The sequence below is a fragment of the Mustelus asterias genome, chromosome 3 (genome assembly GCF_964213995.1).
Source record: "Mustelus asterias chromosome 3, sMusAst1.hap1.1, whole genome shotgun sequence".
Taxonomy (NCBI): domain Eukaryota; kingdom Metazoa; phylum Chordata; class Chondrichthyes; order Carcharhiniformes; family Triakidae; genus Mustelus; species Mustelus asterias.
Genome location: NC_135803.1, coordinates 3,636,887 through 3,653,479, shown reverse-complemented (window position 1 = coordinate 3,653,479; position 16,593 = coordinate 3,636,887). Strand labels below are relative to the sequence as shown.

Sequence of the window (16,593 nt, the reverse complement as noted above, 5' to 3'; positions counted from 1 at the left end):
GAACCTGGTCCTATGTCTTATATTATTAAAGGGGATTTGATTGGGTGTACAAAGATGAACTATTTTCTCTGATGGAGGAGCCAGTAAGACAGGAACAGAGTTAGAACCCATGTAGGTTCCCATTGCAGCACCGTTTATTTGGAGAAAGTGAGAAAAGGGTGAACAATGTCTCACTCAATCACAGGTCGTCCCTCTTGTGCTTTTTCCATCCTCCTCTATTTTAACCGCTTAAAATCCCACACACGTTTAACTCTTCCCAGCTCTGTTGAAATGTTATTGACCTAAAGAGTTAACTCAGTTTCTCTCCACAGAGATCTGATAGAAGTGCTCAAAATCACGAGAGGTCTGGACAGAATGGAAGGGAGAAACTGCTTTGATGTAAACCTCAAATCAGATCACCTCTCAATCACAAAAGTGTCTCCACGGTTTCCTTTACGCTCAATCCCTGTGATAAAAACAAAAGGTGCTGGTAATACTCAGGTCAGGACAATGGAAGGTCATTGGCCTCAAAGGTTAACTCTCCACTGATGCTGCCTGAGTATTTTTATTTCAGATTTCCAGCATCTGCAGTGTTTTGCTTTTGGATCAGTCCCTGTGATGTTGGGGACCACCTTTGTAGAGTTTTATCTAGAATTGCCCCCATATCTTCCTCACCTGAACTAGGCACAGTGCTTAAGGTGTGAACTAAGCTATTGATTATACATTGTGCCAAACTCAATAACCCATGGATAGGCAGTTCCCAATCCAGTGAGGAGATGGGGTGAATTCTTTCAGTAGTGGATGGTGGGGTGGGTGCACAGTGAAGCTGGTAACAAAATACATCAACTAATGACAATTTTTGAAAATATTTATGGTAGTCAAATGATTTGTCGATGTTACTCAGTTTAAGAGAAAGTCCATTCAGTGTAGCCTGGTGATATAGAGCAATCTGGACACATCCCAAAGTAGAGCACAAAGACACCAGTTACAGCACAGTTAGATCCTTCAGCACTCAAAACAACTTCATTCATTGGTTAGAACCTAGTTTGGTGTGGCAACTGCAGGTTTCGGGATGGCACCAGAACTGACCCAGTCTGCATCAAACAACGGGAAAGTAGCAGCGAATGAGGATTGGGCGGAGGGCTGACTGTACGAGTTGGGCACAGGGCTCCCCCACTCAACATTGGCTGGGGCCACCATTCAAGATGATGTTCTCACCATCTGCATGCAGAAATGCTTCCCTAAACCGCACTGAACTTCCAGTTTATTTATGCCCACAGACCTTACTGATAGGGATTGCACTTCTGAAAATGAGCAGAGGGACAAATGTTTATTATAATTATTACATTAGTAATGGGTTATTGCATTGAACGGCTATTGCTGCAGGTTTCCAACTGATAGTAACAGCTACACTTATTTAGCAGGGAACTGTGTGGCAGGGGCTGGGAGGGTGGGGATTGTTTAATTTATAGATGTACTAATTTATAGATAAAGAAAAGTAATAAAAGTTCCAAGGCTGGAATAGTGTAAACAAATCTCTGGTCTCTAATCTGGGGAACCGAGAGAGATCAGTAAAATGAAGAAAGGGGAGGTGCCAGAAATGGGCCATATTCACAGCCTCACTCGATGAAAGCAGCCAGTTGGAGTCAGTCTTCGCAGTCCAGTTCAGAGGGCTCGGGCTGAAGGCTGCAGTCTCATAGAAATCCTTCCTTGCGGAATTGTTCCTGGAGAATGTCTTTGTATTCATCAAAGCCACCGTCTACTCGCTTCACGGTACCGCAGCCACACACCCATAGCTCCTTACACACCATACGGATCAGCCGCTCGTCATGAGATACCAGGATCACGCCACCCTGCAGAGCACACAGCATTAATGCAGCAAACTCAGCCTAGGAAAGGACAATGTACATGTACTCATAGAATCTTATAGTGCAGAAGGAGGCCATTTGGCCCATAGAGTCTGTACCGACCATAATCACACCCAGACCCTATCCCCATAACCCCATGCACTTACCCTAGCTAGTCCCCTGACACTAAGGGGCAATTTAGCATGGCCAATCCACCTAATCCACACATCTTTGGACTGTGGGAGGAAACCGGAGCACCCGGAGGAAACCCACGCAGACACGGGGAGAACATCAAACTCCACACAGACAGTGACCCAAGCCGGGAATAAGAACATAAGAACATAAGAAATAGGAGCAGGAGTAGGCCATCTAGCCCCTCGAGCCTGCCCCGCCATTCAATAAGATCATGGCTGATCTGACGTGGATCAGTACCACTTACCCGCCTGATCCCCATAACCCTTAATTCCCTTACCGATCAGGAATTCATCCATCCGCGCTTTAAACATATTCAGCGAGGTAGCCTCCACCACCTCAGTGGGCAGAGAATTCCAGAGATTCACCACCCTCTGGGAGAAGAAGTTCCTCCTCAACTCTGTCTTAAACCGACCCCCCTTTATTTTGAGGCTGTGTCCTCTAGTTTTAACTTCCTTACTAAGTGGAAAGAATCTCTCCGCCTCCACCCTATCCAGCCCCCGCATTATCTTATAAGTCTCCATAAGATCCCCCCTCATCCTTCTAAACTCCAACGAGTACAAACCCAATCTCCTCAGCCTCTCCTCATAATCCAAACCCCTCATCTCCGGTATCAACCTGGTGAACCTTCTCTGCACTCCCTCCAATGCCAATATATCCTTCCTCATATAAGGGGACCAATACTGCACACAGTATTCCAGCTGCGGCCTCACCAATGCCCTGTACAGGTGCATCAAGACATCCCTGCTTTTATATTCTATCCCCCTCGCAATATAGGCCAACATCCCATTTGCCTTCTTGATCACCTGTTGTACCTGCAGACTGGGCTTTTGCGTCTCATGCACAAGGACCCCCAGGTCCCTTTGCGCGGTAGCATGTTTTAATTTGTTTCCATTGAGATAGTAATCCCATTTGTTATTATTTCCTCCAAAGTGTTCCTGGCACTGTGAGGCAGCAGTACTAACCACTGTGCCGCCCATTAAATCAGAGTGGAGAATGTGGGCATTCTCTGGCAAAGCTGGCAGCACTCTCGCCTCTGAGCCAGAAGGTTATCACTGAAGCTTCACTCCAGAGAGTTCAGTTCAATCTAGACCAACATTCCCAATGCTAACCCGAAATGCCTCTTTCAGAGACATTAAAATGCCCTCTCAGGTGGGTGTAAAAGATCCCACCGCCAATATTCAAAGAGCAGCAGGGCAATTCTCCCTAGTCTCATGGCAAATATTTATCTCTCAACCATCAATGTACTTTATTGCAATGGAGATGAAATATAAAAGTAGGGAAGTCTTGCGACAACTGTACAGAGTATTGGTGAGCCCACACCTGGTGTATTGTGTACAGTTATCGTCTCCTCACACAGGGAGGGATTTACTTGCATTGGATGCACTTCAGGGAAGGGTCCCTGGGCTGATTCCTGGGATGAAGTTGTCGTCCTCTGAGGAAAGGTTGAGCAGGTTGGGCATATACTCATTGGAATTTAGAAGAATGAGAGGTGATCTTATTGAAACAAAGGATTCAGAGAGGTCTTGACCAGGGAAGATGCTAAGAGGATGTTTCCTCTCTTGGGGAAATTTGGAACAAGGGGACACAGATTAAAAATAAGGAGTGTTACATTAAGACAGAGTGGGGGAGGATTTGTTTTCTCTGAGGGTCATTAGTCTTTGGAATTCACTTTGTCAGAGAGCAGTGGAGGCTGGGTCATTGAATATTTGCAAGGCTGAGTCAGACAGATTTCTGATCTACAAGACAGCCAAGAGTTATGGGGACAGGCAGGAAAATGGAGTTACAGCCACAATCAGACCCATGATCTTACTGAATGGTGTAGCAGTCTTCTGTTTACCACAGTTGAGGAAGGGTGTGAAGACATTGGAGAGAGTACAGAGGAGGTTCTCAAGAATGATCCCAGGAATAAAGTATTGTAGCTGTGAGAATAAGTTGGAGAGGTTGGGACTGTTTTCCTTGGAGAAAAGGCTAAGAGGAGACTTGATTGAGGTATTCAAGATCCTGAGGGGTATGAATAGGGTAAGCTGTGAGAAACTATTCCCTCGAAAGAGAGAGAGCATCAAGAATCAGAGGGCACAGATTCAAAATAATTGGCAAGTGTAAAGGTGATTTTAGGAAACTGTTTTTCACCCAGAGATGTGTTGGAATCTGGAACAAATTTCCCTGAGAGGGTGGTGGAGGAAGCAGGTTCGATCGAGGTATTCAAAAGGGAATTGGGATACATCTGAAAAAAAAAAGAATGTGCAAGGGAAAAGAGGGGAGTGGCACGAGGTAGAATGCTCTTACAGAGAGCCAGTATTTACTTGATGGGCGAAATGGCTTCCTTCTGCACTGTAAAGATTCTGTGAACATTAGAAAAACAAATGATCTGGTTGTGGAAGTTTGCTGTGTGAAAATGGGCTGCTGCATTTCCTATTCCTATATTACAACAGTGAATACACTTCAAAAACTCTTCACCAGCTGTAAAGGGAAGATGGCATCATAATCGCAAGACCCAGCCGAATCACCTGGGGAGATAGGTTCAAACCCCAACACAGCAGCTGGTGGAATTTCAATTCAATTAACTAATCTGGAATATAAAGCTAGCCTCAGTAACGGTGACCATGAAACTATCATTGATTATTAGAATCAGACAGCTTCAAAGCACAAAAAGAGGCCCTTCAGCCATTGTGTCTACACCAGTCATCAAGCACCTTTCTATTCTAATCCCATTTTCAAGCACTTGGCCAGTGGCCTTGTATGTTTATGGAGTTCCAAGTGCTTATCTAAATGCTCCTTAAGTGACGCTTCCCTCTGGTTCATTAATCTCCTTGAGGGAAGGAAATCTGCCATGCTTACCTGGTCTGGCCCACATGCAACTCCACACCTACAGCAATGTGGTTGACCCCTAACTATCCTCTGAAATGGTCAAGCGAGCCAATCAGTTCAAGGGAAAAAAGGGATAGGCAACAATTCTGGCCTTGCCCATGAGAAAAAAAAGCTTTGGAATGTCTGGTGAACGTGAACGGCACTATAGAAATGCAAATCGTTCTTGTTACAAATGATTTGAGTGTTAGAACTTTGCCGGGACACAGTCCTGATGTTTTTGGAAATAACCCCTGCAAACATTATTACCTTAAACTTCTGTAGCGCATTTCCCAGTGCCTCAATGGTCTCCATGTCCAGATGGTTCGTAGGTTCATCCAGTATATAAAAGTTTGGGCTGAAATTTAAAAACAAATACTTAACATTTCAGAGAAAATGATTGAAATAATGACCCTCACATATGATCAATAAGACAAGATGGGGTAAATTGTGGTGTGGTGGTTATGTCACTGAACTAGTAATTCAGAGGCCCAGGCTAATGCTCTGGGGACAGTCTGGAATTTAAAAATTCAATTAACTAAAAATCTGAAATATAAAGCTAGACTCAGTTATGGCGACCATGAAACGAATCAATCGTAAAAGTTGATCTGGATCACTAATGCCCGTTAGGGAAGCAAAGCTGCCATCCTTACCCAGTCTGAGACTCCAGACCCACAGCAACGTACATGGCACATGTCAGGAGCGTGATGGAAGATTCTGCACTTGCCTGAGTGGGTGCAGCTCCAACAACACCCAAGTAGCTCGATGCCATCCAGAACAAAGCAGCCCGCTTGTTGGGACCTCATTCACAAACATCCACTCCCTCCACCACCGACGTACAAGGACAGCCATATGCACTACCTACAAGATACACTGCAGGAACTCACCAAGCTTCCTTAGATAGCACCTTCCAAACCCACAACCTCTACCCTCTAGAAGGTCAAAGGCAGCAGACACATGGGAACATTACCACCTGCAAGTTCCCCTCCAAACCACTCACCATCCTGACTTGGTAATCATCAAGAATCAGAGCAATAGGCCAAAAAGTGATTTTGTGCATTGTATAATTCTGGGTCAATACGATTCTAGCCTGGGCTCAACAAGCTGGTGTCAACTGAGGATGGGAGAGACATTACAACAGACTAAGTGTTCAGAAAAAGAGAGGAAAATGAAATGTCAGGATTCCGCCTCCTGAAAGTGTGTGCATATGGCCATCATAGAGGGCAGCACCAATGTGGCTGGGAGGTAACTTGGTATACTCAGTGGATAACATTCATGGAGTAACAATACCAGGGAATGTCCTAATCCCAGCTTAATTCAAAGTCTTCAGGAGATAACTAGTGGCAGGAGAGAAACCTGGTTTACCAGAAGCCTCTTAACCTGGAGAAAACCAAATTTCCCCACCAGAGGAGGGACTGGGGAAAGGGAAGAGATCTGGGGGGAAAGATGGGACCGGGAGGGATCACACTGTTCATGCTCATATGTGGATAATGGAGAAGACAGCCAGTGCCATGGGAAACACAAAGAATCGGCATCTTCAGGAGAAAGAAAGTGAAAGAGTGAATGAGAGAGGAGCGGCTAACTCCTGGGAATTAGGAAATTGGTATATCCTACAGCAAAAGACTGGGTGAGACATGTGAACCAATAAACATTGACCAGGAAAGACATGTCGCTTACTGGGCCATTGTCATCTGTGCAAAGGCCACTCTGCTCTTTTGTCCACCCGATAAACTGGCAACTGGTCGGACAGCCAGGTCTCCCGATATCCCATAGCCACCAAGCTGGTGCCGGTACTCTTCCTCTGGCCTCCCTGTGAACACAGCAAAAACAAGAATCTGTCACAAGTCGCAAACAAGCAGTGCCCATTTGTTGCTGGTGTTACCATAACACTTCAGCTAGTGTCCAGGACACCAGGGTGTAACAAGAAACCAACAGCAAAACCCAGGAGCACTGCACACACCTTTCCACTGCAACCTCACACCTGGGCTTGTGCAGATGCGTGTATTGGTTGGGGAGAGGCTGGGAAGGCACCACAATCTCCCCGGCCCCAGTCCCCCCCAGAACACCGGGGGTTGGGGAGGGGTTGCCTGAGGAACAGCAGCGTGTTGCCCTGAGGAATGGCCAGGGTGATGGGGGAAGAGAGCCGGAGAGGGTGCAGAGTAGATTTAGGAAGTGGGGACCAGAAATGCAAGGGTATCGTCAAATAGGCTGAGTCCCTTTGTTCTTGAAAAGAGAACGCATGACAAGACTCGGTGTAGGCCTTTACAATTATGGAAGTTGTTGGTAGGTAGACACACACTAAAGTGTTTGTGGGGAAGAGAAAACTCGGGGTCACATAAGATAGTCGTCAAGAAATGAAATATGTAATTCAGAAGAAGCTTCTTCACCCAAAGTGGTGAGAATGTGAACTCACTCGCACAGGGAGTGGTTGAAACAAAATGAAGGGAAGTTGGACAAAGGAATCGAAGATGGCGATTAGGAAGCTGAGCAGAAGGACGTGGAGGCTTTGGAGAGGGTACAGAAAAGATTTACCAGGATGTTGCCTGGTATGGAGGCCATTAGCTATGAGGAGAGGCTGGAGAAACTTGGTTTGTTCTCACTGTAACGATGGAGGTTGAGGGGAGACCTGATAGAAATCTACAAGATTATGAGAGGCATGGACAGAGTGGATAGTCAGAAGCTTTTTCCCCGGGTGGAAGAGTCAATTACTAGGGGGCACAGGTTTAAGGTGCGAGGGGCAAGGTTTAAAGGAGATGTACGAGGCAGATTTTTTACACATAGAGCAGTGGGTGCCTGGAACTCGTTGCCGGGGGAGGTAGTGGAAGCGGATATGGTAGTGACGTTTAAGGAGCGTCTTGACAAATACATGAATAGGATGGGAATAGAGGGATATGGTCCCCGGAAGGGTAGGGGATATTAGCTAAGTCAGGCAGCATGGTCGTTGCAGGTTTGGAGGGCCGAAGGGCCTGTTCCTGTGCTGTAATTTTCTTTAAGCAGCATAAATGCTTGGCGTGAGCTTGCTGGGATGAATGGCTTGTTTCAGTGCTGTATTTCCTATGTATTTTGGGGCCTCATGAATTTAACACAGAATCAAGAGACAGCGAATGGCAGAGTCGCCTATGAGAGTGTCATGGCTTTGAGTAAAAGCAAGTCCTGAATCCAGAATGCTGCGTTTAGTCACTGAATCCATCTTGGGTGTTTCAGACCAGAGGGTAAAGCTGAGCAATGCTCATTATCTCCTTTAACACCACCCCTCCCCCGCTAGAGTCTCAGCGCTCCTTACCTGGGAACTTTAATGCCAAGAGTTCGACTGAGCTGACATTCATTTCTAACTGGTCCACATGGTGCTGACAAAAATAGCCGATTTTCAAATTCCTGTCCAGAGAAACCAAGAAAGAAATCAGGAGGGTTTAGTGACAGACAGAATGATCATTCCTTTTCCTGTCATGATGCAGCAATTCGTATAGGGGCTTAATTCCGTTGCTTCATCCATTCTCCCCGTCAGTACAGTAGGCAAGAGCAATCCACTAACATCCACCGCCCGGTTCAAACACCTTCTTCACTAACACTGACATAACAAAAGACCATTCTGATCGAGGTATCCAGCCCAGACGTGGAATTACATGGTCATGGTCATTTTCCTGACTGTAAGATTGCTCAATCTTCATTTGGAAGCTGATGTAATGGAAAGCTATACAGAAATTCACACAGTGCTGCCAACGAATGAGGATTTGGGCAGGTTCAAATCCCCTGCAGACGCCACTTGTCAAAATATAACAATGAACAACCTGAACAAATGTTTCAAAAATGTTATGGATACTGATAGAAAACAGCCTGAGACAAAGGCAGCATAGGGACAATGGAGAGGCAGAAAGAGAAACACTCAGAGGAATAGAGTACAGGGGGAGGAAGGGAAAACAGAGGACAGAGTGAAAAACAAAGCAGGGGTAGGAGAGCGGAGCAGGTAGCAGAGGGAGAGATGGAGAGGCAGAACCGTAGATAATGTCTGAAAAATAATGGGGCATGGTTAGAAGCAATCCCCATGGATAGATGTTGACATAATCCCAGTCATACAGCTGCTGATCTATGATATGTGCAAAAGACAAAACTCAATAAATCTAGAATAGCGTCAAAGGTCTTTCTTATTCACCCAGTATATTGCATCTACAGTTCCTGACATAATGTTACTCCCGTGAGTTACCTTCTCTCCTTCCTCTCTCTTTAGCCACGTTTGAGGAAGTGTAAGTGATCTCCCCTAAGTCTCAAGATTATCACAACATTCTTCACCTACATGTGACTGGGTACACAGTACCACCCGAGCAGCATGGCAGAGACCCAGGGGTGGGAGCAGTGGATCCAATCAGTGGCATCACCCACTTGCCGATGTTTTGATGCTATCAGTGTCATTCCGAGAGTTGGATAAACTCAAAGACACTAATTGCAATTCAGCCCATTTAAGGCCAACATGACCATTGTGCATGCACAGATCACAAGAATTTGCATTGTTTTTATTCGGGCAGCCGAGGGGGGGGCGGCAGGCGGCCGAGGGGGGGGGGGGGGGGGGGGGCGCGACGGGCGGCCGAGAGGGGGGGGGGGCGAGGCGGGCGGCCGAGGTGGTGGGGGGGGGGGGGGGGGATGACGGCAGCCGAGGGGGCGAGTTTTGGGTGAGCTCAAGATGACTGTTAAGATCCATCCCCTCTTCAACCAATATCCACAGACTTATACACTCCAGTCATTTTTGTTTAGTTCTATAATCTACATGAGCCGCTGAGTGACCTCCTGGGATACTGTGACAATCAGCACAGGACAGAAACACTCCTGGCCCCTTGTTTTGAGTCATCAATGGCAGCGTTAGACAGGCTATGAAGGGGGACTCCCTCAATGACCCACCATACCTGTGGTTGTCAATACTGCCTACATAACAGTTACAGCATATCAAACAACGCCATTTTTGAGATGTTTGGGAGATGCTGTAAGCTGGAACAAAAACAGAAAATTCTGGAAAAGCCCAGCAGGAATGGCAGCATCTGAAGTGAAAGAACCAGAGTTAACGTTTCGTAGCCATATGATTTCTTCAGAGCTAGGATCATTCTCCTTAAGAGTGGGCAAGGTTAAGGTTTGTATAAAATTATGAGGGACTTTTCATTGAGTAAATAGGGAGAAACTGTACCAATTATGGATAGATTGCTAAGAGAATACAAAAGGATTGGCAAGAGGATGAGGAGGAAAATACCAAGAGCTTCTTGTTACAAAGCTAGCAATTCTATAGCAACTTCAACAGGAAATTATCCAAGTTAAATTATATAAACACTTGAAAAGGAAAAAGGAAACTGGGTCTAATCTCTAGTTTGGAAGATGACAGTTAATCTCATTGAAACATATAACATTTTTCCAGGGTGTGACAGGATAAATGTGGATAAGATGTTTCCCCTGGCTGGTGAATCTCAGAATAAGGCCATTTAAGATTGAGATGAAGAAGAATGTCTTCACTCAGAGGGTGGTGAATCTTTGGAATTCTCTACCCCAGAGGGCTGTGGAAGCTCAGTCATTTATCACGTTCAAGACAGAAATCAATAGATTTCTGGACATGATTGACATCAAGGGATATGAGGACAGTGCAGGAAAAGTGCAAGTGTTGTCAAGATTGATTTAACTGTATGGTTTGAGTATTGTATATATCCCAGAGTTTTCATTTAAGCCCTTCTAGGACTGGCTGAAGATGTCTGTGATGTTACCATAGACTGTACCTGTGTGCATGTCTGATACCCTGAACTGGTGTCAGGTCCCCGAGCAATATCCTTAACAGTGTTGTTTTACCAGCGCCATTCTCACCAACCTGTTGACAGAAGACCGCAGTTATGAGATCGGCAACGACAAAAGCACATTTTACAGCAATAACCAGAGCAGTCTGGAGGATAGGAGGCCAAAGTGCTTAATAAGGCAAGTTTACTGAAGCATGTCTAAAAAAAATAACAGGAGCAGGCCATTCAGCCCCTCCAGCCTGTTCAGCCATTCAGCTCGATCATGGCTGATTTTCTACCTGAAAGCCATTTTCCCGCACTATCCCCATACCCCTTGATACCTTTATTATGTAGAGTATAGTCTTGAATATACTCAATAATTGAGCTGTAGACCTTCTTGGATAGAGAATTCCAAAGAATCATCACTTGCCTAGTGAAGAAATTCCTCAACTCAGCACCAAATGGTCTGCTCCTTACTCTGAGGCTGTGTCCCCTGCTTCTGGACCCCATCCCTCCCCTCAACCAGAGAAACATCCTTCCTGCAATTACCTTGTCAAGTCCAGCATGCTTCAATTAGATTGCCTCCCATTCTTTGAAACTCTGGAGAATACTGGCAGTCTCCTCAATCTCTCCTCATAGAACAATCCCACCATCCCAGCAATCACTTTGGTGAACCTCCATTGCACTCCCTCTATGACAAGAGAGCCAAAACTGTGCGCAATACTCCAGGTGCAGTCTCACCAATTCTCTATATAATTGCAACAAGGCTTTACTCCTGAACTCAAATCTCCTTGCAGCAAGGGCCAACATACCATTAGCCTTCCTAATAGCTTGCTGAACATGCATGTTATTGTTCAATGACTTATGAACAAGGACACCCAGGTCCCTTTGGACATCAACACTTCCCAATCTTTCACCATTTAAGGAGCTTTACATTTTTGTTTTTCCTGTTGAAGTGGATAAGTTCACAGTTTTTCATATTATATTCTGTCATAGAATCCCTACAGTGCTTTTGGCCCATTGAGCCTGCACCGACAACAATCCCACCCAGGCCCCATCCCCCAAACCCACGTACTTTGCTAATTCCCGACTCCAAGAGACAATTTAGCATGGCCAGTCAACCCAATCTGCAAATCTTTGGAATGTGGGAGGAATTCAGAGCACCCGGAGGAAACCCATAGACATAGGGAGAACGTGCAGACTCCGCACAGACAGTGACCTGAGGCTGGAATTGAACCTAGTTCCCTGGCTGTGAGGTAGCAGTGTTAAACTCTGTGCTTCCCTGTCTTGTTCTTGCCAACTCACTTATCCTGTCTCAATCTTCCTGAAGCCACTTTGCACCCTCCTCACAACTCACATTCCCACCAAGTTTTGTACCATCAGTTAATTTGGAAATATAACATTTGGTCCCCATATCCAAATTGTGAATGTAGACATTGAATAGCTGGGGCCCAAACACTGATCCTTCCGGTACCCCATGTCATAACCTGCCACCCTGAGAATTACCCGTTTATTCCATGTCTGTTTTCTGTTGCCATAAGCACTTTAATCATGGAGGAAAGGCAGTGGTGTAGTGGTATTGTAACTGGACTAGTAATCCAGAGACGGAGGGTAATGCTCTGGGTTTAAATCCCACCATGACAGGTGACACAATTTGAATTCAATAAAAATCTGGAATTAAGTGTCTACTGATGGCCATAAAACCATTATCGGAAAACCCATCTGGTTCACTAATGGTTAACTAGGAAGGAAATCGGCCATCCTTACCTAGTCTGGCCTACATGTGGCTTCAGATCCACAGCAATGTGGTTGACTCTTAACTGCCCCGTCAAGGGCAACTAGGGATGGGCAATAAATGCTGGCCCAGTCAGTGACGTCCATGTCCTATGAAAGAATTTTTTTCACAATGATTCATCTTCAAGGACTAAGAACATCCTGGAAGAAGTTATTTTTTAAAAGACACTGTCCTGTAAAGGATTAATGCGAGGACTCTAGTTGCTGGAAAAGACAGCATTTTACAAGAAAAGGTAATTAAGCAGCTTGAAAGTTTTTGATCCTGGTGGAGTGTTTACAAAAAGGGTCACATGGGTGGTTTTGGCTTTGGGAAAAAAACATGCCAGGAAAATTGTGTTTTAAAAGCCGTTAGGGTTTTGCTTTTGGGGGAGAAAACAAGAATCATCAACTTCTTGGGTAAAGACGACAACAGCTCCTGAAGCTCCAGACCCAGCTGAAAACAAAAAGTGAATACTGGCTGCAAGTTTTCCCAGTAAGAAGTTTAACAACACCAGGTTAAAGTCCAACAGGTTTATTTGGTAGCAAAAGCCACACAAGCTTTCGAAGCTCTCGCTTCGAAGCTCTCTCCGGTTTCCCCCCTCAGTCCAAAGGTGTGTGGGTTAGGTTGATTGGCCATGCTAAAATTACCCCTTAGTGTCCTGGGATGCATAAGTTAGAGGGATTAGCGGGTAAAATATGTGGGGATATGGGGGTAAGGCCTGGGTGGGATTGTGGTCGGTGCAGACTCGATGGGCCGAATGGCCTCTATCTGTACTGTAGGGTTTCTATGATTTAAATATGCGTTGTGCTCCGTAGAGTAGTGGAACCAGAGACAGGTAGTGTACTCCTCCATCTCGGTCACCATGCAGTCCTTTGCGGATGACACTACAGTCGGTGGAGTTGTGGACAGTGCGGAAGGTTGTTGCAGGTTACAGAGGGACATAGATAAGCTGCAGTGCTGGGCTGAGAGGTGGCAAATGGAGCTCAATCTGGAAAAGTGTGAGGTGATTCACTTTGGAAGGAGTAACAGGATTACAGAGTACTGGGCTAATGGTAAGATACTTGGTAGTGTGGATGAACAGAGAGATCTCGGTGTCCATGTGCATAGATCCCTGAAAGTTGGCACCCAGGTTGATAGGGTTGTTAAGAAGTCGTACGGAGTGTTAGCTTTTATTGGTAGAGGGACTGAGTTTCGGAGTCAGGAGGTCATGTTGCAGCTGTACAAAACTCTGGTGCGGCCGCACTTGGAGTATTGCGAACAGTTCTGGACGCCACATTATAGGAAGGATGTGGAAGCATTGGAAAGGGTGCAGAGGAGATTTACCAGGATGTTGCCTGGTATGGTGGGAAGGTCTTATGAGGAAAGGCTGAGGGACTTGAGGTTGTTTTCGTTAGAGAGAAGAAGGTTAAGAGGTGACTTAATAGAGGCATACAAGATGATCAGAGGATTAGACAGGGTGGAGAGTGAGAGCCTTTTTCCTCGGATGGGTGATAGCAAGCACGAGGGGACATAGCTTTAAATTGAGAGGTGATAGATATAGGACAGATGTCAGAGGTAGGTTCTTCACTCAGAGAGTGGTAAGGACGTGGAATGCCCTGCCTGCAGCAGTAGTGGACTCGCCAACATTAAGGGCATTTAAATGGTCATTGGATAAACATATGGATGATATTGGAATAGTGTAGGTTAGATGGGCTTTAGATTGGTTTCACTGGTTAGCGCAACATCGAGGGCTGAAGGGCCTGTACTGTGCTATAATGTTCTATGTTCACCAATTCTCAATCCATGCAACGTCTCTCCACTGCATAGAAAACTGATTAGCACACACAGCTCCCTTTCAATGCACCATTGTGCACACACACATTGTACTGGAAACACATCGGCCAAAGCCCATTGAAGTAGCTGACTTTATGACCACAGTACATTAAGCAAATAAATGCCATGAAAGGCAATCATTACTCCATTACGGTTGCACAGTGGTGAGCACTGCTGCCTCACAGCGCCAGAGACCCAAGTTCAATTCCAGCCCTGGGTCACTGTCTGTGCGGAATCTGCACGTTCTCCCCATGTTTGTGTGGGTTTCCTCCAGGTTCTCCTGTTTCTTCCCACAGTCCAAAAGATATGCTGGTTAGGTGCATTGGCCATGCTAATGCATCTAAGTGTGTCCGAACAGACGCTGGAGTGTGGTGACTAGGAGAATTTCACAGTAACTTCATTGCAGTGTTAATGTAAGCCTACTTGTGACACTAATAAGTAGACTTAAATTTAAAAAAATTAGCAGTTGCAGTCCCATCACTACTTGTATGTCCACCTCTCCACATGGACAATCTTTGGCTTTGCCAAAACATTGAATGTATTCAAGAGGCGGCTGGATATAGCACTTGGGGCGAATGGGATCAAAGGTTATGGGGAGAAAGCAGGATTAGGCTATTGAGTTGGACGATCAGCCATGATGGTAATGAATGGCGGAGCAGGCTCAAAAGATCAAATGGCCTCCTCCTGCTCCTATCTTCTATGTTTCTCTTCCTCATCCTAAAAGAACAATCCCCATTGCTGGATTACAGTCCAATGAATACCAGCAACCCTTTGGTCATTTGTTAAATGGCCAACAAAGACAGTAATTCGATGTGACTGTCGAAAGAATCACATTCTTATCCAATACCAATGCACTCCCGTCTTGCCCCTTCCTATGCTCACTAAGCCCAGAGGAACGGAGGTCAGTCATTGCACATACATCACTGCACAGGGTGCAAGTCAAACCGGAAAAGACTGGGAATCGAAAATGCTTCTTCCCAGAACTGACCTGAACATTTCCTCTGCATCACTCTGTGGTAAACAGTTTGAAAAAGTACAATCAATCACTTTGGGGAAAGGACATTCAACCTGACAGAACTAAAGATTATCTTTGATCAAGCAAAAACGCCGCAAATCTTAAATTAGACACATTCAAAATAGAAGTCGGCCATTCATCCCTCGAGTGTACCTTCAATAAGATCATGGCTGATCATGCAGCATTATAGAACCTTAGTTAGGCCGCACTTGGAATATAGTGTTTAATTCTGGTCACCACACTACCAGAAGGATGTGGAGGTTTTGGAGAGGGTACAGCAAAGATTTACCAGGATATTGCCTGGTATGGAGGGCATTAGCTATGAGGAGAGGTTAGAGAAACTTGGTTTGTTCTCATTGGAACGACGGAGGTTGAGGGGTGACCTGATAGAAGTCTGCAAGGTTATGAGGGGCATGGACAGAGTGAATAGTCAGAAGCATTTTCCCAGGGTGGAAGAGTCAATTACTAGGGGGCACAGGTTTAAGGTGCGAGGGGCAAAGTTTAAAGGGGATGTACGAGGCAGAGGGTGGTGGGTGCCTGGAACCCGTTGCCGGGAAAGGTAGTGGAAGCGGATACGGTAGTGACTTTTCAGGACGTCTTGACAAATACATGAATAGGATGGGAATAGAGGGATATGGTCCCTGGAAGGGTAGAGGGTTTTGGTTGAGTCGGGCAGCATGGTCGGTGCAGGCTTGGAGGGCCGAAGGGCCTGTTCCTGTGCTGTTAATTTCTTTGTTCTTTGTGTTTCTATTTCCTCATTCCCATCTACCTCCAATAATCCCCGATTTCCTTGCCTAACATGAACCTGTCTTACCTCCATCTTAAAATATTCTGTGACCCCCCCCTCCCCCCACTCTCGCAGCCCTCTGAGGCAGTGTTCCAGAGTTGCAAAGCCCTCAGAGAGAAGGTTTCTCCTCATCTCTGTCCTAATTTTAAAACAGTGCCCCCTCGTTCTGGATTCACCACAAGAAGAAACATCCTTCCCATGTGCACAAGGTCAACTAAGGATGGGCAATAAAATGCTGGCTTAGCCAATGATGCCAACATCCCATGAATTAAAAAACCATCGTCAAGGCCATTCACTATCTTATATACTTCAATAAAACTCTTAACGACAGTGGAACTAAACTCATTCTGTCCAATCTTTGCTCATAAGACATAAAAGGAAAAACATACGTACAATACAAATCCTAGAGTCCTGATCAGCCGATACAGAGAGATTTATGAATATAGGATGTTCAGTGGAGTAGTGAAAATCCACTTCAGTCAGCTGTAATATTGGAGGAGACAGCTTCTCAAAATTATCAGGAAACCTGTGAAGGAACAAAGTATGGAGTCAAATCTAAACACACAAGCAACAGAATCACAGTGTCAAATGAGACATAG

General features: G+C 45.5%; 1 protein-coding gene across 5 annotated transcripts in view; it reads right to left on the bottom strand.

Annotated features, from left to right (window-relative positions):
• Window positions 1-829: 829 nt before the first annotated feature.
• The window catches only part of abcf3 (ATP-binding cassette, sub-family F (GCN20), member 3), a 125,189-nt gene continuing 109,425 nt past the window's right edge, over window positions 830-16,593 (bottom strand). For all 5 annotated transcript variants that reach the window (XM_078204235.1, XM_078204236.1, XM_078204249.1 and 2 more), the window contains 6 exons: window positions 16,388-16,520; window positions 10,613-10,701; window positions 8,149-8,240; window positions 6,543-6,675; window positions 5,136-5,223; window positions 830-1,832 (listed from right to left, as the gene is read on the bottom strand). In XM_078204235.1, the coding sequence (XP_078060361.1) occupies window positions 1,674-1,832; window positions 5,136-5,223; window positions 6,543-6,675; window positions 8,149-8,240; window positions 10,613-10,701; window positions 16,388-16,520 (694 nt within the window). In that variant the 3' untranslated portion in view covers window positions 830-1,673. The remainder of the gene's footprint in view (window positions 1,833-5,135; window positions 5,224-6,542; window positions 6,676-8,148; window positions 8,241-10,612; window positions 10,702-16,387; window positions 16,521-16,593) is intronic.